Here is a 26,112-nt window from a genome sequence, read left to right as displayed (position 1 = left end):
GAGGTTATGTCACTTGGCCAAGGTCTCCTGGTTAGTAAGCGGAAAGACCAGGGCTCTTATCCTCTGCTATCTCCCTGGTCTGTGCTCCTGGCCAGCATTCACTTAATGGTAGTAATGGTTCTGTTAAGATGATGGTGAGGAACCCTCTCTCTTCATCTATTTGCCTAAATTTGGCATATCTGGTTGTATTACATTTATAATGGGAAACAATAATGTAATGGATTCATTAGCCCGGAAGACCTACTCTCCATATTCAGTTGCCACCCTTGACAAGAGGCCCTTAGCTATTCTTAATTACCATATTGGCTTTTTCAGGACATCCGGAGGCCCCCTCCTCCACCCAATTATTCCTGTTCCCCATCACCACAGTACCACCTGGGTGGCAGGATTGGCAGGAGTGGGTAAGGGGAAAGGACTGGGGAATCAGCTGTGGTGGGGTCACCTTGGTCTCGCTGGGAAAAGTTAGAGAATCCAATAATGGTCCGCCTCCGCCTCAGGGTGGACTTGGGGTTCACGGCTGTCTCTGTGTTAAACAACGAGTGTCGCAAACTTGCATGTTTATCAAACTGCTGCCCTGTAGCCAAAATAAAGACACTTGGGTGCATCCTGGTTTCTGTTTAAAGCACAGTGGAAATTGGCCTGAGAGAAGAGAATGATGGCAGTCGTGATGAGCATGAATAGCATCCAAGGCAGGTGGCACTTCTTCCTCATCCTTCCCAACTTGGCCCTGGGAATGCATGCTGGGTTTCCCAGGCTGCACCCAGGTTGCCTGTAAGTCTTAGGTGGCCTGGGGCAGTGGTTTTCAACCCTGGGCTACATATTAAACTCAACTGGGCAGCTTTTGAAACTGCAACACCTGGACCTTACCCCAGAACACTGAAATCTCTGGGAGTAGGGCTCAGGTAGAAGCATTTTCTAGAAGTCTTCAAGTGATTATTCAGAGGTACAGCCAGGGGTGAGAACCACTGGTGTAGAGCAGCGGACTGGGACTAGATGCTGCTTGACTGTGATCTTTTCTCAGAGAAGGCCTTTATATGGGCCAGGTGAGGCCAGTGTCTCCAAGAGGCTGCCCTACTGCCCTCCACCATCCAGGAAGATGCCTGATAGTCTGTCCTACAGTCACCTGGTCACATTTTACCAAAGCTGGCTCACAGCATGGTGATTGAGCTCTATTTCTTTCTCTTTCTCTCTCTTTTTTTCCTGGCACTGGCTTTTCAATTTAGGAAAATTATTAACACAGATTATAGTTATCACTTCATCTGAGTTACATGGTACTTTCAAAATATCTGTTAATTCAGTTTGTTTACTGACTTGATAATGTTTTCAAATTCAACACAATTAAAATGGAAGATTTCCTCAATAATATGCCTTACTTAATATTATTAAAAAAATTTTTTAGAGCTGTATTTCTCTTAAAGTGCTAGGTCAGTCTTTGGGTGCTGGGAAATGGCTGGGTCAGAGTCAAGGCAAGGCAGGGTGGTGGGGCAAGGTCTGTGATTCCCCCTCCCTTTCTCTCATTCAGCAGCTGGCTAGCCAGACCCTCCCCCGCCAGCCACACAGCTGCACACGTTCACAGACACCTCAGCAAGTGGCTCTGTGGGCAATGCTCAGGGACAGCCTCATTGAGAGGAAGACAGACATTTATTTATTTATTTATTTAGAGACAAAGTCTCACTGTCACCCAGGCTGGAGTGCAGTGGTGCGATCTCGGCTCACTGCAACCTCTGACTCCTGGGGTCAAGCAATCCTCACATCTCAGCCTCCCGAGTAGCTGGGGCCACAGGTGTGCGCCACCATGCCTGGCTATTTTTTTGCATTTTTGGTAGAGATGGGGTTTCACCATGTTGCCCAGGCTGGTCTTGAATTCCTGAGCTCAAAGAATCCACCCACCTCAGCCTCCCAAAGTGCTGGAATTACAGGCGTGAGCCACTGTGCCTGGCCAAGATAGACATTTAGACACAAAATGTTCAACATCACTTCTGGAGTCTTTCCTCATCAGCCCTCACTCCTTTTGGTGTATTTCCCTAGGCTGTGGGCTGTATTTCCTGCCTCTGATTTTCTGAAATGATGCCAGTGACAGTGGAGGACCCCATATCCAGGGAGCATTGCCACATGTGGCCAGAGCTGTCCTCATCATCTTCATCAACATTTCCCAGCAGAGCACAGGCTGGCGCTGGCTCACAGGACCCCTCTGATCCCTTTAGGTTACTGAGATCATGGTTTCATCATGTCGCTGGCCCTATCTCCTTCTCAAATGACTGGCCCTCCTTCTCTTCCCCTTACAGCTGATGGAGTGTAGATCATGGATTAATAGTGAGCATGGTATAGTGTGCCACATGCCCCCAGAGCCACAGCCAGCTGGGCTACATATACTACAGCACGTTCCCAACTCTCAAAATTGTACTGGGTCCCCTTTTGGTCTTTTTGGCCTTAGGACCTTTCTACCACTTCTTTTCTTGAAAACTTGCCAAACAAGTTGAAGAAGCCCACCTTGCTAGAAGACTAGTGTCCAGTGAAAGTGCTACCAGGCCTTTGGTCTGTGCCCAGGTGTGCTCCTCCCTTGTTACCACCAGCACTCCAAACCCCACTCTCCTGCTCCGACTCTTATCAGTGTACTCCAAACCCAGCTCTGGGCACAAGAAGTTGTCTTGCCCTGACCCAAACAGAACTCACAAACTTTAAGTTTCCATAAGTGCTCTGAAGAGCACAGAAGTTCATAAGGCTTTGGAGCTTTCTGTTAAGAAAATTTTGCTTGCTATCAAATGGTCTCAGTTAGGGTGGCAGTGCCAGGAGGGGGTGAAGAAAGAGCAGCCAGCGCCCCCTCTTCTGCATGCCTCCGTTCCCTGGCAAGAGCCATGACCGTGACAGCGCAAGGTGAGCCGGTAGCAAAGAAAGTCTCACTTCCCTCCAACACCCAGTGCATCAAAGAGGATGGTCTGTAGAGGCATGAAGGGAAGAAGACAGAGGCGGTGCTAAGCAACTCTACCAGAGATGTTGATGGGCACAATGTCAGACTGCGTGGAGCAAAGCTGAGGCCACCGCTTCTCCTCTAGGATGGGTAGAGGGAAAAGGCTATTCCAGGCAGTTTGCTTGTCGGCTGTGGTAGACAGGCTCAGGGAGGCCTCGGGGGCCCTCACACCCTGGGTGGTAGTCTCATCCTCGCTCAGCTGCCGTTTTGTAGGCTGTTGGGAGAGAAGGTGATGGAAAGGGTGTATTCCTGCCTGGCAATGAGCCAGTGCCCATAGGGTGGCTGTTTAGGCTGGGTAGTTGGAGGCTTCGTCTGGGAGGCAGGAAAGCATGGACAGGCCGCCAGGCCAGGCACCTGCTGTGCAGGGCCTATCCCAGTGGGGCCTCAGGGTAGCTCTGCTGGTGAGCAGGGCTGAGCAGCTTCCAGTGGGTAAAGTAAGCAGCTGGAGGTCTCTTGTCAGTGGGTGCATGCTGGCTCTCCCAGGTGGGGGATGAGGCAACTCACCATCAATATAAACTCCAGACGCCTGGCAGACTGGGGCCTTGGGTTGGGGGTGGGCTCAGTGGCCTCATCAGAAGAGCGGAAGGTCTGCCCCACAAGTCTGGCCTCCGAGTACTGTTCCTCATATTCTTCTGAAAAATAGCACAGTGGAGACACACACTCTAGGGTGCCATGGCCGAGCGCTGGGCCGGGGAAGGGCCATGAGCCAGGACTCCTGCTCTAGCTGCCAGGCCTGACTTGCATTTTCTTTAGGCTATTTCCAGGTGTTTGAGCCACTGGATTTGGAAATGGAAAAGTGCTTGCTTCCCAGGACCATGAGGATCGAGGAGAAGAGAAAGTCAATAAATTCATGCTGTGGTGGTTTGGGGACCAAGCCCTTATCTCAATGACCCCCCCTTGAGTGCTCAGTTACGAAAAGAGGCTCAGAATGCAGACAGCTTTTGCTACTTTGGACTGCAAGTTCCTCTCTTTGAAGCCCTGCAGCTCTTAAGGTTTTCTGCGACCCTACCAAGGAAATGACCTGTGTGAAGCAAGAAGAGATTTACACCAGGAAGTCCAATCTGGAGTTCTTTCTTGGATGTCAAGAACTTTTACTTGAGCCTTTGTGGGCCGTGTTCCCTGCACCTTAGTCCCGCTGTAAGTGATGTCAGGTCTAGGAGGGCTAAGGTGAAGGAGAGGGAAGGAGGAGGTAACAGCATAAAAGAGGCAGAAGTTCAGCGGCATCATCAGTGAGTAAGGATGCACAAGATTTGAATAGGGTTGATTGAAGTGATGAATTTGATGAATATATGAAGAAAGTGAGAGTAGAGAAGGGACATTCATGCTGTATGTACACTGAACAAAGACTCAGAATCACAGAGATTTGGGGTTGCTCTTGGGGTTCTTTGGTCCAACGCCTCATTCTGTGCCCAGACTCCCTCCTCAGCAGCCCTTCTAGGTGTTTCTTCAGCCTCAGCGCACACACCTGCAGGGATGGGGAGCTCCCTCCCTCCCAAGGCAGCTCATTTCTTCCACGGACAGTTGGGGCTGTCAGGTGTGTCAGAAAGTTCTTCCTTATCTGGAGGTGGAATGTGCCTCCTTCTGGGTTTCCACCCACTGGTCCTAATTCTGCCATGGTAGCAACACAGAGCACATCGACTCTTTTTCTGTGTGGCAACTCCTTTGTTATCTGAACACAAGGCTCATGGTGTCCCTTGGCATCTTGCTTTTCCAAGGTCACCACTGCCCTGGTAGGGGGTGGGGGTTATGGCTGTCATCCTGTTGGTGGCCCATCAGCAGTTTTCTATTCGCCATTAGAGTTAACCTTTATTAGTATAGATAAAGGAGTGCTGACAAGACCTCTTTTCATGCTCAACATCCACTGAGCACCTCTTGGCAGGTGGGGAGGGAATCCAGCCTTGTGCCAGGTGCTTCTGGAAACCTAAGGGTAGCAAGATGTGATTCTTTACATCGAGAAGCTCAGGCTTGGTTAGGGGGGACAAAATAGGTGACCTCTGGGTGCTGTGTATTGGGCTTACTTTGGTGAGGCAGTAGCTATCCAGGGGTTATTGCAAGAGCAGAGTGAGTGAAGCCCAGAGTGGGAGATCCTGCAGATGCCCCCTTTGTCTTCTGGTGCCAGGATCCCAAAGGCATGGGCGATGTGGCAAGAGGGGGGCTGGAGGGAATGTAGGCCCACATTGTGGGAGTCTCCCACCCAGCTCTCGGTGAATGGCATGACTTATGGCCCTGCCTCAGTCTCTGTCCTTGTTTCCCCATGGGCTACTGAGCTGAAAAAAGGGGCTGGGGATGGGGGGAAACAGCCCTGGAAATAGCCTCTTTCAGAATCATTAGGCTGAAAGGTGAAAGCTGGAAACTGCTTTGTCGATTGTTTTTAAACTGTTCTCTCTCTTTATCTTGCTGGTCCCTGTCCTCTTTCTTCTTTGCCTCCCTCCTGCCGCTGCGCATCTCGCCTCTGGGCTCCGGCCGCAGCCCCCCTCCCTCTCAGTACCTTGCAACAGGCTCTGGAGATTGAGCTGCGCCTCGCGAAGCAGCTCCTCTACACTCGGGGGCCTGCCCGAGGAGAGGAACACGTTCACTGGCTGTCGCCATGACGACCTCGAGTGGGCAGTCGCTGTCGCATTTTCCCGACCCGAGTTAGCTGCAGCTAGGGAAGGAGAGAGTCAGTGAGAGGCGCAGGCGAGCTGGAGGGGAGCGGCGCGCGGCGGCCAGTGGGCGCCCGCGGTTCCCCAAGGCCCGCCCCTGCGTGGGGTGGGGGGAGTGCGAGGCTGCGCTTAAAAGGCAGGGAATCGCCGGCCGCAAGATTTTTCCTCGACAGATCCTGCCGCAGTCCGCTCCCTCCCGCTCCGCTCGCCCCTGCCAGCCCGCCCGCCCGGTCGCCCGGTCGCCGCCGCCACCGTGTTGCCCGCATCCTCCGCCTGGCGCCTCCGGGCCCCGTGCCTCCGCCCGCCCTCTCCGGCCCCGGCGACGAGGTAACGCGCCCTGGGCCGAGCCGCCGGGCCCTCCGCCCAGAGCGCCGCCCTCCGAGCTCGCCCCGGTGGGTGTGGCCCGGCCTGTCCCGTGCCCCGCCGCCGCACTTCGGTCCCTCCCGAGCCCCGCCGCCGCATTTCGGCCTCCTCCGGCCGCCCGTAGCTCCAGTTCCCCTTTCCCCACCACGGAGCCCCAGGGCCCCTGGGCTTGTCGAGATGTCTGAGGCGTCAGGAAATCTCAACAGCCTCCGCATGGCGAATGTGGCCCTGCGCGAAGAATTAAATGCCCTTCGCGGGGAGAATGCCAATTTGGGCCTCCAGCTCGGGAGAGCCCTGGCCGAGGTTAATTCCTTGCGGGGCAATGTCTCCAGCTACATCCGCTGGCCAGTACCCATAGTGCCCGTCCTTGCGGAGGAGAACTTGGAGTTCGCGCTCAGTGAGATCGAAGCCATTCCCGGGGGAGAACTGCCCTTCTTGTGCCGGCCTCCCCCACGCGCGGAGCCCGACTGTATCTCGGATGATCTTTTGATTAACGTGATCCAGGATCGCAGCACCCCCGACGGGCCCGCTGACCCCCCTCTGCTGCCCATCCCGCCCCCGCCGGCGCTGCCTCCGCCCGCGTCAAAGGAACCGCCCCCGCAACCCCCTCTGGCACCGCTGGAGTGGCCTGAGATAGAGCCCTTTTCAGGAGACCCAGTCTACCTGGCTGAATTCCTGATGCAGCTAGAGACCTTCATAGCCGACCATGAGGATCATTTCCCCGGGGGCGCCGAGCGGGTGGCCTTTCTGATCTCCTTTTTCACTGGCGAAGCCAAGGACTGGGCCATCTCGGTCACCCAGGAAGGAAGCCCCTTGCATGCCAACTTCCCGCGCTTCCTGGATGAAATCCGTAAGGAATTCTGTGGCCCCATCCCCCCACGTGTGGCTAAAAAGGCCATTCGCAAGCTCAAGCAGGGCCACTGTACCCTCGGCAGCTATGCAGATGCTTTTCAGTTCCTGGCCCAATTCTTGTCTTGGGATGACTGCCGCCTCCAAAACCAATTCCTCAAAGGCCTGTCGGAATTCTTCCGCAAAGAGCTCTTATGGTCAACAGAAATGGCCGACTTGGATGAGCTGATTCTCGAATGTGTGGAGATAGAAAGAAAAGTGCGCGTTCCCAAGCCTATCCCGCTCCCTGGAGTTCGAAATATCATCTTCCCTTTTGCTCCGAGTCCCAATGAGGAAGAAAGTGAAGATGAAGAGTACTACAGTGAAGATGAAGACCAAGAGGCACGCAGGCACAGGCTTCACTCCAAGGACCAGAGGAAGCGCATGAGGGCTTTTCAGCAAGAGATGAAGGAGAAGGAGGAGGAGGAGATGAAGAAGGAGGAAGAAATGAAGAAGAAGGAAGAGAAGGAGGAGGAGGAGGAAGAGGAAATGAAACAGAAAGAGGAGGAGGAGGAGATAAGGAACAAGAATGAGGAGGAAGGAGAGAGTAAGGATGAAGAAGATGAAGATGAGGATGGGGGCCAGAAACCAGAAGGAGAGCCACAGCAGGATCCAGGGACTGAGGAGACCTATGGTGAGGTGGAGGAGGAGCCACTGGATGAGGCCCAAGATGATGACCTAGATGAGCTGATGGAGATGGAGCCGACCTTTGTTCACGCGTCATCCCAGACTTCTGGCCCCACAAGTGGTTACCACGCCGAAAACTTCCTGGGTGCATCACCTCCCATAATACAGCCTAGCAGACGGAGGAACCAGAATCGAGTCCCACTTCTGGAAGGCCTTCCAGGCACCAATTCACCATTCTACAGCTCCCCCCAACTGATTCGCCGCACAGGTCGTTTAGGGCAACGCCAAGTTCGAAGACGCCCCCCTGTGCTTTTCCGCCTCACTCCGAGACAGGGGGGCCACCGAGCTGCTCGTGGCCGAATTCGAGTGTGAGTGCTGGGGCCAGATGGCCACCCAGAACACACCCTTCTTTTGCATCCCCCGCCCCTGCTATTGCTGCCATACCTGCCCCATTTGCTGACCAGGACTTCAGGGAGTTTCAGACCTGCAGAACCTGAAGAAGACCTGCAGAATTCCAGACCATCTTGCAACCATGACCAGAGAGCGACGTGTGCCCAACCAGGGCCACCTGGGAAAGGAGGGATCAGCAATAGCTGCCCTCTTGGCATGTACTCTGCTCAGTCCGGCCACGAGCTGGAGAGCAAGTTTCTGGGCCTGTTCCCATAAATGAACTGGTCACCCTCTTGTATTTCCCCTCTGGTCGTTCCTAACCCTCATCTCTCCTGCGTTTCTTCACCCTATGTTCTACAGTTTTATTCTCTGACTGACCCACCAGGACTTCACCCAATGCCTCACTGATCTGCCCCAATGAGCAAGAGGACAGGCTACCCTGAACTCCTAAAGCCACTGAGGCCAGTTGCTAGATATAATCGATGGTGAGCAGGATGGTATCCAGAAATGTCCCTAGAAGCCTACACTCATTTCATGCCACACCTCCAGCAGAGGGCCTGGAAGAGGACCCGACATCTAGCCCAGTGAGAGTGTGCAAAGCCACATGTCAAATGGACAACTTGACGGAGATTTGCCCTTGACTGACTGTGCAGGCTGGTTCCACTTACAGCACTTGAGTTTACCTTTGCACAGATTCCTGTATCAGGGCTCTTGGACTGACTTGCCACACATCTGGAGCCCTTTCCTCTCACCACATTGCCCTCCTGGGCACCCCCGGTGGACAGCGCCCAACATTGCAGGCTCCACAACTTTCCTTGATGTTGCCTAAAGGGTAGCCAGTTAGGGTTCCGGAGAGGAGAAGGAGGAAGAAGAGGAGGAGGAGAAAGAACCAGCAACGATCATTCTGCCATTGTAAAGAGTGACTCTTTCCTTAGGGATGGTGGTCTTCTCCCCTTGCCAGGCCTTGGACTGCAGCCCCCAGTCAAAGGTCTTTGCAGGACACTTTCTATCCTTGGAGTTGCAGAGGAGGCCTGATTGGCCATTCCTTCTGGGACAGACAGAGAGAGGGCCCATGGCCTGCTCTGAGCTCCCTTCAATTTCAAGGAACCCTTAGTTCTGAGAGGAGAGAGGAAGGCTGTACCTACCGTGGCCTCACAGCTGGGACCCCTCATGGGGGCCAACCCCTGGCCTGCTGCTGTGCTTCAGTGACACAGTAAAGCTTAAGAGGGTGGCTGCCTCCTAGGAACTCCTGGGACTTCTAGGTACAAACTCAGGTGCCCTTATAAAGAGACCCACTGCTTGCCTTGAGTCCAGAAAGCACTGCTTCTGCAGTGAAAAACACACACTTACTATGTCAGTTTTGGCCATAAAATGCCAGCCAAATCCACTGCTGGCCTGAACTGCCCCTGGACACTGGACTTTCTGCACAGTGACTGGCAGCAGAGCAAGTGCAGCCAGGGTTTGTGGCCAAAGGGAAGAAAGCATAGTAAATTCAACCTCTGTTCCTCATGGGATTCTGACCGATAACCTCAGGCCGACCTTAGGATCTTGGGCCTGGAGGCAAGAGAAAAAAGCTGGAGGAAGAGGAGTCGCAGAGAAACCCAGTCCTCTGACTGGTTTCTGGTGAGGTCTCTATTCATCAGTGGGAGGTAAGATGCCCTTTTCATTAGCGCTTTTGTTTCTCAGCCTGGGGATCAGTGGATTTGGGTTCCTATAACCTGTTGCTACCTTTTAAAAAGATCCCCTCTCTCCAAAGAGAAAAGTAATACATAATCATTAAAGAAAGTTTGGAAAATAGAGAAAACTATGAGGACAAAAACCCCCCAGCCATTCAGAGTCCCAACCACACAGAGGCAAGCACTATTAACACTTTGCTGCTTTCCTTTCTAGTGTGTTCTTGCTATGTCTTGTCAAAGCTGAGATCACCCTGCCAGTTCTTGATCAGCAGGATTTAAAATGGCTGCCACCTGTGCAGTCATGCATACTGAATAATTCATTTAAGCATTCTCCTAATTTGTTGGACCTTTCAATTGTCTGGTTTTCCCCATCCTCACCAGGGCAGGAGTAAACAACTTTGTAAAGAAAATTTTGTCTGTTTTTCAGCTGATTTTATCTGATTTCCTCAAGAGTGCATTCCAGAAGGGGACCTGCTATTCTTCGAGGCAGTGGACCCTGTTTGCTGATGGTCAACACTCTGGCCCTGCTGCCCCATGTCCCTGTGGAGAAGTGTGAAGGACGGGTGCCTTAAACCCACACTTCCAGGGACCCTTCAGCACAGGTCCTGCCTGTTCCCATGGTGCTTCTCACCCCGAACCCTCAGAGCCACAGCCAGGGATAGAGCAGATGAGCAGTGAGCTGGTTTCCACCCTCTGGGGCAGGAGGGGCTTGGGCTTCCCTTTGACCCTCTTCCTTCCTTTCCCAGATCTTCAATATTTGTTGTGATGTAACAGCCATAAGAGCTGTAAGAGGAACTGTGGGCTTTGGGAGCTTTCTTGGGTTGAAAGAGGGGTGGGGGGAGGGGATGCATGCAGGGGTATGAAGGCAGCCCAAGGTCTCCCAGAGGCTCGGGAGGAAACCCTTTTGGAATACATGTGTTATTGTTGCATTACTGTGTTGTGAAGATAAGAAGCTGCTCTGTATGCTAAAGCTTTCTCTCCTCAATAAAAATATAAAGGGTGTGTAAAGATTGTGCATCTTTGTTATTGAGCAAGCATAGATGGGTACAGAGTAGGCATAGGGTGCTTCCAAGGTCCCCTGCCGGAGTCAACCCTACCCTGAAGTCTTGAAATCCTTAGACAAGGAAACCAAGGGCCGGTGAGGCTCAAGGGACCTGCCTACAGTTCTGTGCATTTGTGGATGGAAGAAATTGTTGGGAGGGAAGTGGAAGCACTGGGCATCTTGAAAAATAGCATTCGTTCTCCCGGGGACTATGGGTGGCCCAGCCCTACAGGCACGCACGGGCACGCATGGGACTTTGAGTGAAGGAAGAGAAAGAGGCCAGGTTGGCTGGGGAGGGCCCTTCCGCTTTTTGGCACTAGGTGGCGCTATGGGATACCAGTGAGTTAGCTGGTGATGAATCACAAGTCCCCAGAGCAGTCCATGTAAGAGGCCCTCCAAGCAAGATCTCATGGCTCCTCACGGACTGTGGGGTCAGAAGAAACTGAATCCCATTCTGGGATTTGCCCAAGTTTCCCAGCATGAATTGGACTTTTTTTTTTTTTTCCCCAGGGGAAGTGGGTGGGAACATTCATTAAGCCTCTGCTCCTTTTGAGTGCTGTGCCAGGCACTTCACATCTGTTATCTTATTTCATTCTGATAATGATATCCTGGGGGGAAAGAACTACCCTTACCCTCATCTTAAAGATGAGGACACTGAGGCTTAGAGAGAAGTCACTGGCCCAAGGTTGACAGCTAGTGAGTGGCTCTGTCACAGCCCTGCAGCTGCCCATTAGCTCTGGGGACACTTAGCACCTCTCTGCCCCCACTCTGCTGGCCCTGCTGTCTAACAGGCCAGGCTGGTCTCCTAGTTCTGCCCTGTCCTACCCCCCTGCCTCCAGCTTGCAGGATTCCCGTGGGGGAAACAAACCCTGGTTTCAGAGGCACATTTGCTTTGTCCCTTTAAGAGGAAGGGAGGGAGGGAGGAAACCATGGTATTTCTGACCATGTGCCAGGGACTTTCGCCAACATCATTTCATCTCCACAATTAAGTGAGGCAGGTGATGCTGTCTCCTTTTAGAGCTGAGGGACCTGAATCTCAGAGATATTAGGTCATATGGGGGACTCCAGGTCTTCGTGACTCCCAAACCCATATACATTCTTAACTCAAATACACCGTGCTTGCTATCTCCCAGGAGAGACTCCTGACAAGCTTGAAGTCTCAACCTGCCTGGATTCTGGGTCTTTGCCAAAGCAACGAAGCACGCATCAGGTGCACCATCTCTGGAAGCTCTGGGGGAACCAGCCAGGTGGCAGTTCTAAGTATGTGGTTGACTGCCCCTTCTAGGGAGGAACAGGGTTATGGGGTCGTGGGCTTCATCAGTGAGCACTAGGACTCCCCGGTACTCTTCAGGGGGCCTGACAAGGTCTCCAGCACCCAGGGGATTTCTTATGACATCACAAGTAGTGATAGGTGAGCCCAGATTGTGTTATGGCCAGAGAAGGTGGAAAAGAAGACAAACAGAGTCAGCCTTGCCCCAACCCTAAAGCAGGAAGCACTGTGGGAATGGGGAAAAGAACCCTGGATTCCAGTCCAGCCTTGCCGCTGACTCTATATGGGCTCTGGCATGAGTCTCATCCCCTCTCGGGCCATGGCTTCTTGATCTGTCTAGTCACTGTTGAGTCCCTGGGGCCCAGCACACTACTTGGTACACAGTAGAATCTCAATCCTAGTTTGGTACATAAATGAAGAAGTGAGTGAATAAATGGGCCACTGGATGGAGACCTAGAGGCAGCCTGCTAAGGGCATCTGCAGGTGGTACAAAGCTTGGAGGACTAGAAGATGTCCTCTAAAAGGGAATGAGGGGCCAAAAAACTCTCCCTAACCTGGAAGGATGCACTGAAATGACCTTTACTAGGGGCTCATCTGAGATCCTGCAGTCAGGTTCAGAAAAGCAACTGCAGAAGCCTAAGTGGGGGAGATGTGGCTTAGAAGAAGCTTGTGAAAATGAAAATCTGAGGATGTGAATTGACAGGAGATCGGTCAGAATCACAGACTGACCTGGCTGTCAGATGCGCCAATGCTTTCCTGGGCTGCTGCAATAGCAATGTGGAATCCTTGAGATGGGCAGGGCCCACCTGGGGCCCTGGCTGCCCTGTGGAAGGGGACAAAGTTGCACCTCACAGAAGCCCTTTGGCTTGCCAGGAGTAAGAAAACATCAGAATAAAAGGAAGGAAGGAAGGAAGGAAGACAGTAGAAGGGTGACAAGGATGGCGAGGGTCCTAAAAACCCTCTCCTGGGCTGAGCGATGGAGGAAGGCAAGGAAAATCTTGCTGCCTGTGAAACAGCTGTGACTTCCCCACGTTCATTCTGTAAGTGAGGAAACCAATCAGGCAAGTGGCTTGAGGTCACTTGCCCTGTTTGCCGAGTTTGACTGTGAACCCCAGCAGTTTGACATCCAAAGCCCATGCTCTTAACCTCTACTCCCCACCTGCACCCACGCCGTTGGAAACAAAATCTCCAGGAATGTCTACATCTAGAAAGCTCCCTAGGCAATTCTAACATCCAACACAGCCCAGCCTAGAGCAGCATAGAGCTTTGGGAACTAACTAGCCCGTGTGACATTTAATGGCCAGTTTGGTTCTGAGCCTTCCCCTAGAGCTCCCTGGAGCAAGAACCGACCCACAGATCCAGTTCTAGCACAAAGTAAGTGATCAAGAAACATAGCATGCGTGACGATCCCTCAGCAGGTACCATGGTCTGATGTGAGCTTGCCCCTCCTGGATACCTGCCTCAGACAGCAGGTGACACCCATTTGAGAGAGATGTGCCACAAGGTAGGTGCAGAATTCTGCCCCCGAGAAACCAGGTCCATAGGAGCCAAAGCCTGTGCCCTTGACCGCCAGAAGTGGCTCCTGAGGGTGGGGGTGGACTCTTCCAGGGGATAAGGACAGGCATTAATCAGGCAAGAGACCACCCCCTTAATGGGAGGTGGGGAGTGGGCTCCACCTCCGGCCAGCACTTCCTGTATCCTGCCCAGACTAGGGAAAGCTCGGCAGGCCACTTCTCCCCAGGGACTCCAAAGACAGAAACACAAATACCAGGGCTCTCGGTTGCCCTGGTAACAGCGGGACCTACTTGGAAGAAAACAGTTTCTTAAAGGCTTAGGAGGGTGGATATTTCCTTTGACAGAGAGCAGGCTCTGACCTGCTCCCTGTGTCCCCTCTCCCCTTCCTGCCTGCCACACATGGGGTAGAGCGGGGCCCCTCGCCTCAGCAACTCTCCTGATGGGGGGTGGGGGTGGTGTGTTTGTGTGGGAAAGTAGGGCCCAGGCTTTTTATTCTGCTCTTGCAGTGGGCTGTTCAGGTGAGAAAGAGGCTAAAAGGGAAGATGTCAGCAGGTGAACTCATGGCGAAGGTCCCATGGCCTGGGGAAGCCTTGCCTTGTAGGATCTCCTCACATGACCAAGCTAGAGAAGGGCGGGTGCCTCCAGCGACTGTGGTCTCCTTCACCTCTTGCATCATACAGATGAGGCCTGTTGGCTATGAGGCTTGCCAGAAAGAGTGTCCCCAAATTGATAACCTCTCCACCCACAGTTCAGCCCTTCCTCCTCTCTCACCTGAGCTACTGAAGCAGGCTCTAGTCTCTACCTGTTCTAATAGGTCCACCTTCAACATGCCTGGGGGTGGGGGCCGTGGGCCTTTGAATTCACACACCTGGCCTTGCTGCTCCTCTACAAAACCCCTCAATGGCTCTCCTTCCTCGTGGGAAGACTTGTAGACCTGCTTTTGGCATTTTCTTCCCTATCTGCTCATTAATTATCTATGCCATCTCATCTGCCTATGCTATCCTTCTTTCCTCTTCTACTTAGCCCAAATTTCAGACATCTTGAATTACTTCCTGCTTTTCTGTACATACGAGGCCCTTGCATGCCTCTGGGCCTTTGCACACTCCATTCCCTTTCCCTTAAAAATTCATGAACATTCCTGGCCTCACTCCAACTGGCAATGTTCTCCTCAGTTCCAAGACCACTTCCTCCGCGAAACTGCCTCCACTCCCCAGACAAGCCCCTGCCCTTCTGAGTTCCCCTCAGGCCCTCTAACCCCGACCCCACTGGCCTGTGAGGCTTGAGATCTACTTGGGAGCAGAGGCTGGTCCATGACTCCAAAGTGAATTTGTTACTGCAAGACTGTGGTTCAGTGGGAGAACATGGACTTGTCCTCTTTGCAGATGAAGGCTGCATTGGCAATGGCCTTTGGAAAGAGGACTGGCCCCCTGAGACCTGACTGATTACTGATGGTATGCACGTGGAGCTAGGAGCCCCCCAGATAAGGTTGGAGGTGTGGACAGTAGGGAAAGCAGGGGAGACAAAGCAGGAGCTTGCAGAGTTGCTCCTTCCCAGCGAGCACCCTGTTGATGGCTTCCATTTCTCTGAGGGCCATCACCTCCTCTCAGTAGTGTGCTAAAGAGTGACCTCCACTGGGCTTGAGAGTCACATAGACCTGGCTTTGAACCCTGGCTCTGCCACTCCCTTGCTGTGTTCCCTTGACTTAGTCATTTCACTTTTCTAAGCCCCAGTTTCCTTTTTCTGAAAATTGAGATAATAATAGCATATATTAATGAGATGATTGATATAAACCAGCAATAACAACAAAAATAGCTAATAGTGCTTACCGTGTATTGGGCATTAAGTGGTTTACATTTCTTAACCCATTGAATCATCACAACCCTATAAGGTAGGTAGTGTTATTGTTCTGCCTTTTGCAGATTAAGAAACTAGGCACAGAAAGTTTCTCCTGACCAGTGTCACAGCACTAACATGCAAGTGCTTTTGACCCCTCCAGTAAGATAGGCAAAGTTCTGTGGATCAGAAGTGAGGCCCATGGAGCAGGAGAGTTCCAAGATCCAGGGCAGGGTCTTGGTCTTTTTTTAGGTAATGGACGCTTTTGGCAGTTTGGTGAAACCTCCGGACCCCTTCTCAGAATAATGTTTTCAGGTGCATAAAATAAAATACATAGAATCACAAAGGCAAACAATCATACCGAAATGGTTAGAAAAATATTTTTTAAATTTTGTGATCTAGTTGTGTTACTACTTTCATAATGCGCTAAATCACAAGATTTAGTGGCAATTCTATAGATTAGAAATGTTGAAGTGGTGATGAACACAAATGATTTTTTGAGATACTTACAACAACAGTAATGTGATATGAAAATATTTGTGATTTCTGTTGGTGATAAAGTCACAGATACCGCTAACACTACTGCGGTTTGTCACTTACATTCCTAATTTGAGAAAATGCTAAATTGTTGTTTGAGGTTCATGGAGAAAAGATCAACTAATCTTCCCATCCAAGTTTGTAGACCCTCTAAATTCTCTCCACACACCCCTTGGAGGTCCATGGAGCTCAAGTTAAGAAACCCTGCCCTAGGGTGTCAGAGAAAAGACAATGGCAGCGCTGTCAGCTACGGGGACAAGCTGGGGGCTGGCAGAAAGACAAGTGTGTGGTTTCTTTTTCAAGAACTGTTTACAGAAATTGTGAAGTCTGGCAGCTCCCTCTTCCTCTTGGTCCTGAGTCAGCAGCCCAGGGTGGGGCTGAGGCGGTCACACTTGGTTTGAGTTTCAGGCTCACCACATACTCATCCCAAAGAGTTGATTTGTTGCCATTTCCTTACCATGGAAATGTTGGTGGGCTTTGCTCCATTTTAAAATGGGGACCTGCTTGCACACACAGATTTTTCATTAGTCTGGAAATAATCTTTAAGTGGACATGTGGCTCTAAGACATCTTCAGAACTAATGAATGTTTCCACACTAGCACCCTAGCCAGGCTTAGGGCTTGCAGAGGGAAGGGGAAAGATGACCAACTGGGCCAGGGACCCCAAAACACTAGCCAGAATTAGCACTTGCCCCAAATCCCCAATTCTTTTTCCTGACTTCCTGACTTTACCGTCTGTCAGCTGAGTCCCTGCCAAATAGAGAAGCACAGTCCTGGGTGCCGTGACCAAGGAGACATATGGCCCAAACAGCAGTAGGCCTCTGCTTTTCTAACTTGCCTCTGTTCCCATTCAAGACTCAAAGCGAGTGGCACTCACGAAGAGCAGGCCCCAGGCGTATCCACAATGCCTTGCGTGGGGGTCCCAGCTGGCCAGGGCCTGCTGCCTTCTGCTCTTCCCCAGGCCCTCATATTTAGTCACAAATGAGCAACACTTGGCTGGTGGCCATATACTAAAAGGGCTGCAGCTTAATTTCCACAGTGAGAGGGTAGAATTTTGACAGCCTCATGCACCATAGCCACTGGCTAATAAAGAAGCTGGTTCAGAATGAATCTGCCTCAGTTAGCTGAGGAGACATAACAATATGCTTTGGAGGTTCAGGCTGAGAGCTCCACATGCAGGAGTGTAGAAAAGATTCATTTTCTTGACTGTAAAAGACATATATGTATGTTCTTAGGTTGGCCAAGGCTCTCAAGTATAGGCAGAAGGAGGCGGAGGGCCAAACGGGAATTCAAAAGAAATTTGGTTAGCTAGATTGACCAAAAATCAAAGAGAGAAGACCCCAATTACAAAAATCAGAAGTAAATGAGGGGACATTATAATCACCCTTACAGAAACAAAAGGGATTATAAAGGAATACTATGAACAACTGTATGACACTAAATTAGACAACTTAGATGAAATGCTTAAATTCCTAGAAAGACACAAACTATTGAAGATGGCTGGACAAGAAATCAAAACCCCAAATAAACAAATAACAAGCAAAGAGGTTGAATTAGTAGTAATCAAAACTGCTGACAAAGAAAAGCCCAGACATAAATGACTTCATTGGTGAATTCTTCCAAACATTTAAAGAAGAATTAATGCCCATTCTTCACAAGCTATACAGAGGAGGTAATACTTCTCAACTCCCTCTATGAGGCCTGTATTACCCTGATACCCAAACTGACAAAAACATCACGAAAAAACTACAGACCAATATCTCTTATGAGTATAGATGCAAAAATCCCCAACAAAATATTAGCAAACCAAATCCAGCAACATATAAAAAGGATCATACACGATGACCAAGTGGGATTTATCCCAGGAATGCAAGATTGTTTTAACATCTGAAAATCAATTAATGTAATACACCATATCGATAGACTAAAAATGATTTGATAAAATCCAACACTCTTTCATGATAAAAACCCTCAACAAACTAAGAATAGAAGGGAACTTCCATCACCTGACAAAGGGCGTCTATAAAAAACCAACAATAGCATCACAATTAAAGGTGAAATACTGGATGCTTTTCCCCTAAGATCAGGAACAAGACAAGGGTATCCACTTTCCCTACTTCTGTTCAACATTATACTGGAGGTTCTAGCTAGAGCAGTCAGACAAGAAAGAGAAATAAAAGGCATATGGATTAGAAGGGAGAAGTAACCCATATTTGCAGAGATGACATAATCTTGTACATAGAAAATCCTAAGGAATCCACTAAAAAACTATTAAAACTAATAATTGTGTTCGACATGGTTGCAAGGCCATGAAATCAATTTAAAAATTATATTTCTGTATACTTGCAATGAATAACCTGCAATGAAATTAAGAAAACAATTCCATTTACAATATCATCAAAAGAATAAAACACATAACAATAAATTTAACAGACGTGGCGTGAAACTTGTATGCTAAAAACTATGAAACATGATACAAAATTAAAGGTGGAAACAAATGGAAAGACATGTTCATGGATCAAAATACTTACTATTGTTAAGATGGCGATATTCCTCAAACTGATCTACAGATTCAATGCAATCCCTATCAAAATTCCAATTTCTTTGTAGAAATTGACCACCTGATCCTAAAATCCATATGGAAATTAAGGGGACCCAGAACAGTCAAAGCAATCTTTAAAAAGAACAGAGTTGGAGGACTCGCAATTCCCAATGTCAAACTTTATACAACGCTACAGTAATCAAAATAGTGTGTTGCTAACATGAGGATAGACATATAGATCCATATAGTGGAAGGAAATTGAGAGTCCTGAAATAAATCCATACATATATGGCTGATGGATTTTTGACAAGGGTGCCAATTCCATTCAATGCTGAAAAGAATAATCTTTTCAGTAAGTGGCGCTGGGACAACTGAATATCCAAATGCCAAAGAATGAAGTTGGAATTCATTCTCATATATAGACAAAATTAAACTCAAAATGGGTCAAAGACCCACATGTAATGGCTAAAACTATAAAACATAGAAGGAAACACAGGTATAAATCTTTAAGGCCTTAGATTAGGCAGTGGTTTCTTAGATATGACATTAGTAGCACAAGTAACATAAGAGAAAAACACAAATTTGACTTCATCAAAATTAAAAACTTTTGTTCACAAATAATGCCATCAAGAAAGTGTAAAGAAACCAGGCACGGTGGCTCATGCCTGTAATCCTAACGCTTTGGGAGGCTGACATGGGAGGATCACTCGAGGCCAGGAATCTGAAACCAGCCTGATCAACATAGCAAGACCCTGTCTCTACAAGAGGAAGACAAAATTAACTGGGCATGGTGATGTGCACCTGTAGTACCAGCTACTTGGGAGGCTGAGGCAGAGGATTGCTTGAGCCCAAGAGTTCGAGGCTACGGTGAGCCATGATGGTCCCACTGCACTCCAGCCTGGGTGACAGAGACTCTATCTCAAGAAAAAAGCGAAAAGGCAGCCTACAAAATAAGAGAAAATATTTGCACATCATATGTTTGATAAGAGACTTGTGTCCGAACATATAAAAATATCTTACAAATCAAAGGAGAAAGACAAATAATAATCCAAATCAAAAATGGGCAAAGGATCTGAACAGACATTTCTCAAAAGATAGTACTATATACAAATGGCCAACAAGCACATGAAAAGATGCTCGACATCATTAGTTATTAGGGAAATGCTAATAAAAACCATAATGATATCCCACTTCACACCCACTAGGATGGCTATAATAAAAAAGTCAAACAAATGTTGGTGCGGATGTGGAGGAAGTGGTACCCTTGTGTTAATACATTGCTGGTGGGAATGTAATGTGATGCAACCACTTTGGAAAACAGTCTGGCAGTTCCTCAAAATGTTAAACACAGAGTTACCATTTGGCCCAGCACTTCCACTCCTAGGCATGTACCCAAGAGAATTGGAAACATATGTCCACACAAAAACTTGAACATGAATGTTCATAGCTGCATTATTCACCATACCCAACAAGTGGAAGCAGTCAAAATGTCCATCAACTGGTGAATGGATAAATAAATAAATAAATAAATAAATAAATAAAAATGTGGTCTATCCATACAATGGAATTATCCAGTCACAGAAAGGAATGAAGTACTGACGCATGCTATAACATGGATGGACCTTGAAACATCATGTTATGTGAAAGAAGCCAGTCACAAAAGGCCACATAGTCAGTGATTTGATCCTATGGCATGTCCAGAATAGACAGATCCATTAAGACACAAAGTCGATTAGTGGTTGCCTAGGGCTGGGGAGGCGATTGAGGGGAAATGGGGAGTGACTGATAATGGGTAGAGTTTCTCTCTGGGATGAAAAATTGTTCTAAAATGGATTGTGGTGATGGCTGTGCAACTCTGGATATATTAAAACCCAGTGAATTGTATGCTTCAAATGGATGAATTGTGTGGTTTGCACATGCTTTATGTCTTAATAAAGTTGTTATCAGAAAACAACCTTGGTAAGTCAGAAACATACCACAATATCATACTCAAGCATCAAAAGAATGGCCACAAAATGTGATCAGGGCAGCTGTGATAAACTGCAGAAATTCTAGTGCATCATACTAGATCCTATAGTGACTATGTATCAACAGATATGCTACCATTTAAAAGTAAACTGGTTACTGGGATGCAAAGATATATACTATAGAGACAAACCCCATACTCAGACCTCAGTAAACTCTTACTAGAGTGTCTTTGTTCTAGTTTAAAGGGGAAAATAGGGCTGAGAGTAGCATGCACATGTGAAGTTTCAAGCTCACCACATGCCCACCCCAATCATCTGACCTGGGTCTTGATCTTGAAATCAGCTCTCCTGGCCCTATGCCAGGATTTCACAGCCCAATCTGTAAGACCCTGGTACCTATAGATATGTAGGTGGCAAAATGGAGATAAAAACCTACAGACTAGTTGTACTTATCCTTTATAGATGGAGATTTAGTTGGCACTCTCAAAAAATAGACTTTCCCATAACAGCTAGCCAAGTTTCTCAGCTTCCAAGACCACCCTGGTTCTTAGCTGGATTCTTTCTCCCTCCCTGAGGATGAGGGAGACCCCATGAGCACCCCCTAGCTGTCCTCACTGGGGCCAGCCATCCTTGCTACTGTTATTAAGCATCCTCAGGTGGACCACACTCTTGCTCACGTCTCCTCCCTTCTAACCTTGAGGAACCTTGAGCTTGATTTTCTCCAGTGTAACCTGATGAGCCCAGAACCACGCCCCTGCCCCTGAGTGGAGTGGGGACCCACGCACGCAGTTCTTTATCATGAGTCCTCTATAGTAGCCTCTACTTCAACTCTGTCCATTGCTTATCTTGTGATTCAATATGTTTTTCTTGTCCATCTGAATTTATTTAATATTTGGATCTCAAAGATCTATTATATTTAACCACATTTCAAAAGTTTGTGATTAGAGAAAGAAACCATCCATAATTTCACCTTGTTTATGTGCATAAGTATTTTTACATAAGTACAATTGCAGTGAAGATAAAATTTTGTGCCATATTTTTTTACTTATCAAATCACAGGAAACTTTACGATCTAGTTAGAATTACTGTCATACTAAGGGAGCAGACAGAAGTCCCAGGCTCCATTATTTCCAACGATAACAGTTGTTAACATTTATATATATATAGCCCTTACTACAGGCATTGCTCTAGGCACTTGACAAATTTAATCTTCATGACAGCCCTATGAAGCAGGTACTATTATTTCCCTCATTTTACAGATGAAGAAATTGAGACACTGAGAGGTTAGATGGCTTGTCCGACATCACAGTTACTATAACCCAGGCTGCCTGGTACTAGAGTTTGCACTCATAACTCCTCTAGGGGGTCTCAAGCTTGAGTGTGTGCATCAGAATTCTTTGGACAGCCTGATAAAACACGAATTGCTGGGCCCCACTCCTAGACATTCAAACTGTCTAGGAGTTTGAATGTCCTGGGGAAGGCCCAGGAATTTACATTTCTAACAAGTTCCCAAGGGATACTGCTGGTGCAAAGATCATATTTTGAGAATCACTGCCCTACACTACACTAGTGGCTCACATGTTAGAGATACCTGGAACCCAACACCAGCCCTTACAGTGGCCAGGAAGGGAGCATTCCTTGTCATGTGCTTTCTTATTTCCTTCTGTCACCCTTCCCCCCACAATGGCAGGACATCCACTGAGCAGTTGCATATCACAAGGGGGTTGTCTTATCCGTGCCAGCCCCAGACTCAATTAGCTAAATGCAATCCCATCCATTAAAAGGCCTGATAAATCAGTCCCTGGCTGTCAGGCTGCCCTGGCCGCTGCTGAATTAATGCCTGTGCTGTCACTTGCCTGGCGCCTGTAGCCAATTGATCTCATAGGTTAATAAGATTAACTCAGGATTAACTCAGTCAGTCTCCCTGCAGCCTCTCACGCCCCCCCACCCCACCCCCCCAAACTTCGGGAGGTTCAGGATTGTTCTTGGTGGGAGGCAGCTCTACCTTCCTCCAAAGACAGCAGCTTTTCAGGATAGTAAGGGGCCCTTTAGGTTGCATCAACTGAGTCAAATTTGACTTTGTAATCTGCAGGATTGGGACCAGCTCATCTGAAAACTGATTGCCGGACATGGAGAACAAACTGGTTCAGTGTTAACGAGGAGGAACGGATTTGTCCATCTGACCACAACCCAAATTGCTTGAAAATTTGGGCAGCTGTGTTAATAGGGAAAGAAGTTGGGACATGGAGTTGGACAGACCTGGCTTTGAGACTCTGCCTCATCACGACCTCGCTGTGTGTTCCCTCTGAACTTAGCTTTCTATATTAACAAAATGAGGCCAATAATAATTCCACCCTGTCTGCATTCCAGGGCAATTAAAGAATCATAAATTGGCCTATCGCTGCTTCAAAGGTCACTGCCTGAGGAGACAAATCAGGAATGGAGATCACAGCTCGGAGTGGAAGATGAAGCCAGGCTTCTGAGTTCAAAGATGAGTTCTTCCTCTTCCCAAATTCCCCTCATATCTGCCTATTGGCTTGCCTTTATGGAGGTCACCTCTGCCAAACAGTCCTCTTATAGTGGACACTGTGATGTGCCGCCAAGGTTCCACCTCAGGGATAAACAACTTATTCTCTTAAATGTTGGCTGAGCTGCCAGAAGGCATTTTGTTGTTAGCCCTCTTTGGGGATTACTTTGTCCAATGTCACATCTTGCCAGGGTGGCTCCCTCACCTCAACTCAGGGCAGCTCTGTGGGGCTTTCTCACCTCCAGAGCTTCCCCTTCGGATTGACTGTGACCTTTGTTGCAGTTTACGTTACCCCCTCTGCATAATCCTGCTTCCTCACCCACTTTCCACAGTTGTCGATCCCAAGGGCCCCCTAACAAACTTCCTGCACACTAATCTCTGCCTCAGGGTCGGCTTCCTGGGGCCTCCAAACTCTTCTGGCAGGAAGGGCCCTTTGCAGTGTGAGGCGCATTGACATATGCTCTCCCGTGGGCTCGGGCATGGCTCAGAGGCCTGCTCCAGAGAGGAGGCCGCTGCTACCTTTCCCACTCCCTTTGTTTCCTAATGGCTTCTAGGCAATTCTCTCTTTTAAAAATTGTCATGCTTTTCTGTTATGCTTTTCTTTTTTGTTCTTATTACAAAAGCGAAACATGCTTAACATAGTTAAAAATCAGAACATACAAACAAACAGAAAGAGGAAAAGAACATTCATAATCCTACACACCAGAGGCAACCACGGCTGATACCTTGGGTATATCTTTCCAGAAATTTTCCTATGCCAAACAAAGATGGAATCATACTGTAAACATTGTTTTGTGGTTTACTTCAACTCTCTCTCGTTACCACAATAACTATTTTCTGCCAGCCATGTTCAGCCTCCCTATGAGAATGGGAAAATGAAGACTCAGAAGCCTGTGGGCAGTCAGAGGCCCTAGTCCAGCCCCTCATACAGAAGAGATGTGGAAACTGAGGGTCAGAAAGAGGAAGGACCTCTTCTCAGGCCCCACACTGAGCCAGACGGGGGCTCCTCCCCAGGCACCAAGAGACCATCCAGATCACCTTCTGACCTGGCTCTGAGCCTCTTTCCAAATGTCTGAATTGCCCAATCAGGTTCAAACCAGGAGAGGAGCAGAAAATGGGACTGGCATAAGAGAAATGTAGGAAAACGAAACCAGCCTGTTGATATCTGTGCCTGGGTCCAGGCCACTTTGCAGGTGTATGGTAGGCGCACCTGACAGCAATAACTTAAGAAATGAGGTTTGTCACATAGCAGTTGCTGGGGGAGGGTGCTAAGTGAAGGTGCCATATAAACTGCATGCTTTTTGCAAGACGTTGTGGTTCTCCTGTCCAGCCTGCTCCCACTGGATCATCTCTGTAAGTAAGTTCCCTCTAATAAAACCCTATGTCTCGTTTGCTGGCTATGGGTCTCCTCTTTGGCCTCTTGAACCTGGTGCCATCCCTACTGAAGTCAATAGGGGTCTAGCACAACAGCAGGGTTCAGCATTTGGTCCACAGGGGAGTCGGCAAGCTGTGTACAGAGCACCCCTCACGGCAGGTGGCACCCCTCCTCTTGCCGGCTACTGAGCAACCCCACCTCCCATCTGTTTCCCACACAGCAACCAGAGGAATCATCCTCAAAAGTCACTCAGGGATGAGGCAATGGATTCTTAGATATGACACCAAAAGCACAGACAACAAAAGAAAAAATAAACTGAACTTACATCAAAGTTGAAAACTTTAGCACTTCAAAGGCCACCATCAAGAAAATGAAAAGGCAGCCCACAGAAATGGAGAAAATATTTGCCAATCATGTATCTGTTAAGGAACTTGTATCTAGAATATAATAAAGATCTCTTATAACTCAATAATAAAAAGACAAATAAAGTTTGGGCATGGTAGCTCATGCCTGTAATCCCAGAACTTTGGGAGGCTGAGGTGGGAGGATCGCTTGAGGTCAGGAGTTTGAGACCAGCCTGGCCAACAGAGTGAAATGCTGTCTCTATTAAAAATACAAAAATTAGCTGGATGTGGTGGTGCGCACCTGTAATCCCAGCTACTTTGGAGGCTGAGGCAGGAGAATCGCTTGAACCCAGGAGGTGGAAGTTGCAGTAAGCCAAGATCGCACCTCTGCACTCCAGCCTGGGTAACAGAACGAGACTGCATCTCAAAGAAAAAAAAAGGAATGAAGTTCTGATCCAGGCTACAACATGGATGAACCTTGTAAAGATTACACTAAGTGAAAGAAGCCAGCAACAAAAGGCCACACATTATATGACTCCATTTCTATGATATGTCCAGATTAGGCAAATCCATCAAAACAGAAAGTTGATTAGTGGTCACTAGTGGCTGGGGAGAGGTAGGGGTTGGCAAAAGTGGAAAGTGACTGCTAATGAGAAAAAGGTCTCCTTTTTGGCATAATAAAAATGGTCTGGAATTAAATGGTGACAGTTGTGCATATCTGGGAATATTCTAAGAGTCACTGAATTGTATGCATTAAATAGGTGGATTGCATGGTATGTGAGTTATATCTCAAGAAAGCTATTAGTAAAGAAAGAAGTAAATCACATCCCGTTGCTCCCCAGCACATCTTCCCATTGCTTCTCATCACACAGGACTAAAATGCAAAGTCCTTACCGTGATCTATAAGGCCCGAATGATCTGGCCTCTGCCTCTCCCTGCTTGCTGGCTCTTTTCTTATCACAGGGGCCTTTTTGCTGCTCCTCAAACATGCCAGGTCCATTCCTACTTCAAGACCTTTGAACTGGCTGTTCTCTCTGCCTGGAACACTCTTTTCCCTGATTTTCACATGGCTTGCTTCCTTCCTTCATTTGGGTTTCTGCTCAAATATCACCTCTTCAGATAGACCCCTGATCTTGCTGTGGTGTCCTGATCCTAGTCACCCTAGCCACATCACTCTGCTTACTTTTCTTCATAGCACTTACCACTACTTGAAGCTTTTCTTGGTAAGTGGTTTCATTGATGACTGTCTGTTTGCCCTATCCTGGACTGTAAGCTCCCTGAGGTCAAGGATCTTGTCTGTCTTGGTCACCAGCATATACACAGTGCTTGGCACATGGCAAGTGGTCATTAAATGCATGTTGAATGAATAAATGAGTGAATCTCACTTCAACCTACTGTCTTTGCAAGTATCCACTCCTGCTTCTGAGGAGGACTGAGTGTGAGTATGTCAAGGGGTTGTGTAGCCCCTCCCTGCTGCTAAAATGCTACTACAGAACTGCTACTGCTGCTGCTGCTATGACTGCAATTCTTTAATTTACCTTATACTTACTTACTGTGGGACTTTGGACAAGTCTCTTCACTGAGCTAAGACTCAGTCTATATTTGCA

General features: G+C 48.5%; 2 protein-coding genes across 5 annotated transcripts in view; one reads left to right on the top strand and one right to left on the bottom strand.

Annotated features, from left to right (window-relative positions):
• The window catches only part of NHSL2 (NHS like 2), a 241,997-nt gene that overhangs the window by 15,591 nt on the left and 200,294 nt on the right, over window positions 1–26,112 (bottom strand). Inside the window, exons 1-4 of one of the 4 annotated variants that reach the window (XM_055106204.2) lie at window positions 5,457–5,613; window positions 3,473–3,600; window positions 2,987–3,182; window positions 443–574 (exon numbers count right to left, since the gene is read on the bottom strand). The exons of 2 other annotated variants lie outside the window; for them this stretch is intronic. In XM_055106204.2, coding sequence (XP_054962179.2) covers window positions 443–574; window positions 2,987–3,182; window positions 3,473–3,475 — 331 coding nt within the window. In that variant the 5' untranslated portion in view covers window positions 3,476–3,600; window positions 5,457–5,613. Of the gene's footprint in view, window positions 1–442; window positions 575–2,986; window positions 3,183–3,472; window positions 3,601–5,456; window positions 5,614–26,112 lie in introns of those variants that run through there. One more of the 4 variants, XM_063601903.1, reaches the window with a different exon arrangement.
• RTL5 (retrotransposon Gag like 5) lies at window positions 5,764–10,562 on the top strand. Its single transcript, XM_003805263.6, has 2 exons — window positions 5,764–9,527; window positions 9,982–10,562. Exon 1 carries the CDS (start codon window positions 6,151–6,153, stop codon window positions 7,858–7,860), a length of 1,710 nt encoding a protein of 569 aa, XP_003805311.1. The 5' UTR covers window positions 5,764–6,150; the 3' UTR covers window positions 7,861–9,527; window positions 9,982–10,562.

Source organism: Pan paniscus, chromosome X, assembly GCF_029289425.2.
Source record: "Pan paniscus chromosome X, NHGRI_mPanPan1-v2.0_pri, whole genome shotgun sequence".
Taxonomy (NCBI): Eukaryota; Metazoa; Chordata; class Mammalia; order Primates; family Hominidae; genus Pan; species Pan paniscus.
This window is presented reverse-complemented; position numbering and strand designations above follow the sequence as displayed.

Excerpts from the sequence above, each read along its gene's own strand:
- RTL5 (XM_003805263.6), top strand. The coding sequence starts at position 6,151 with ATGTCTGAGGCGTCAGGAAATCTCAACAGCCTCCGCATGGCGAATGTG.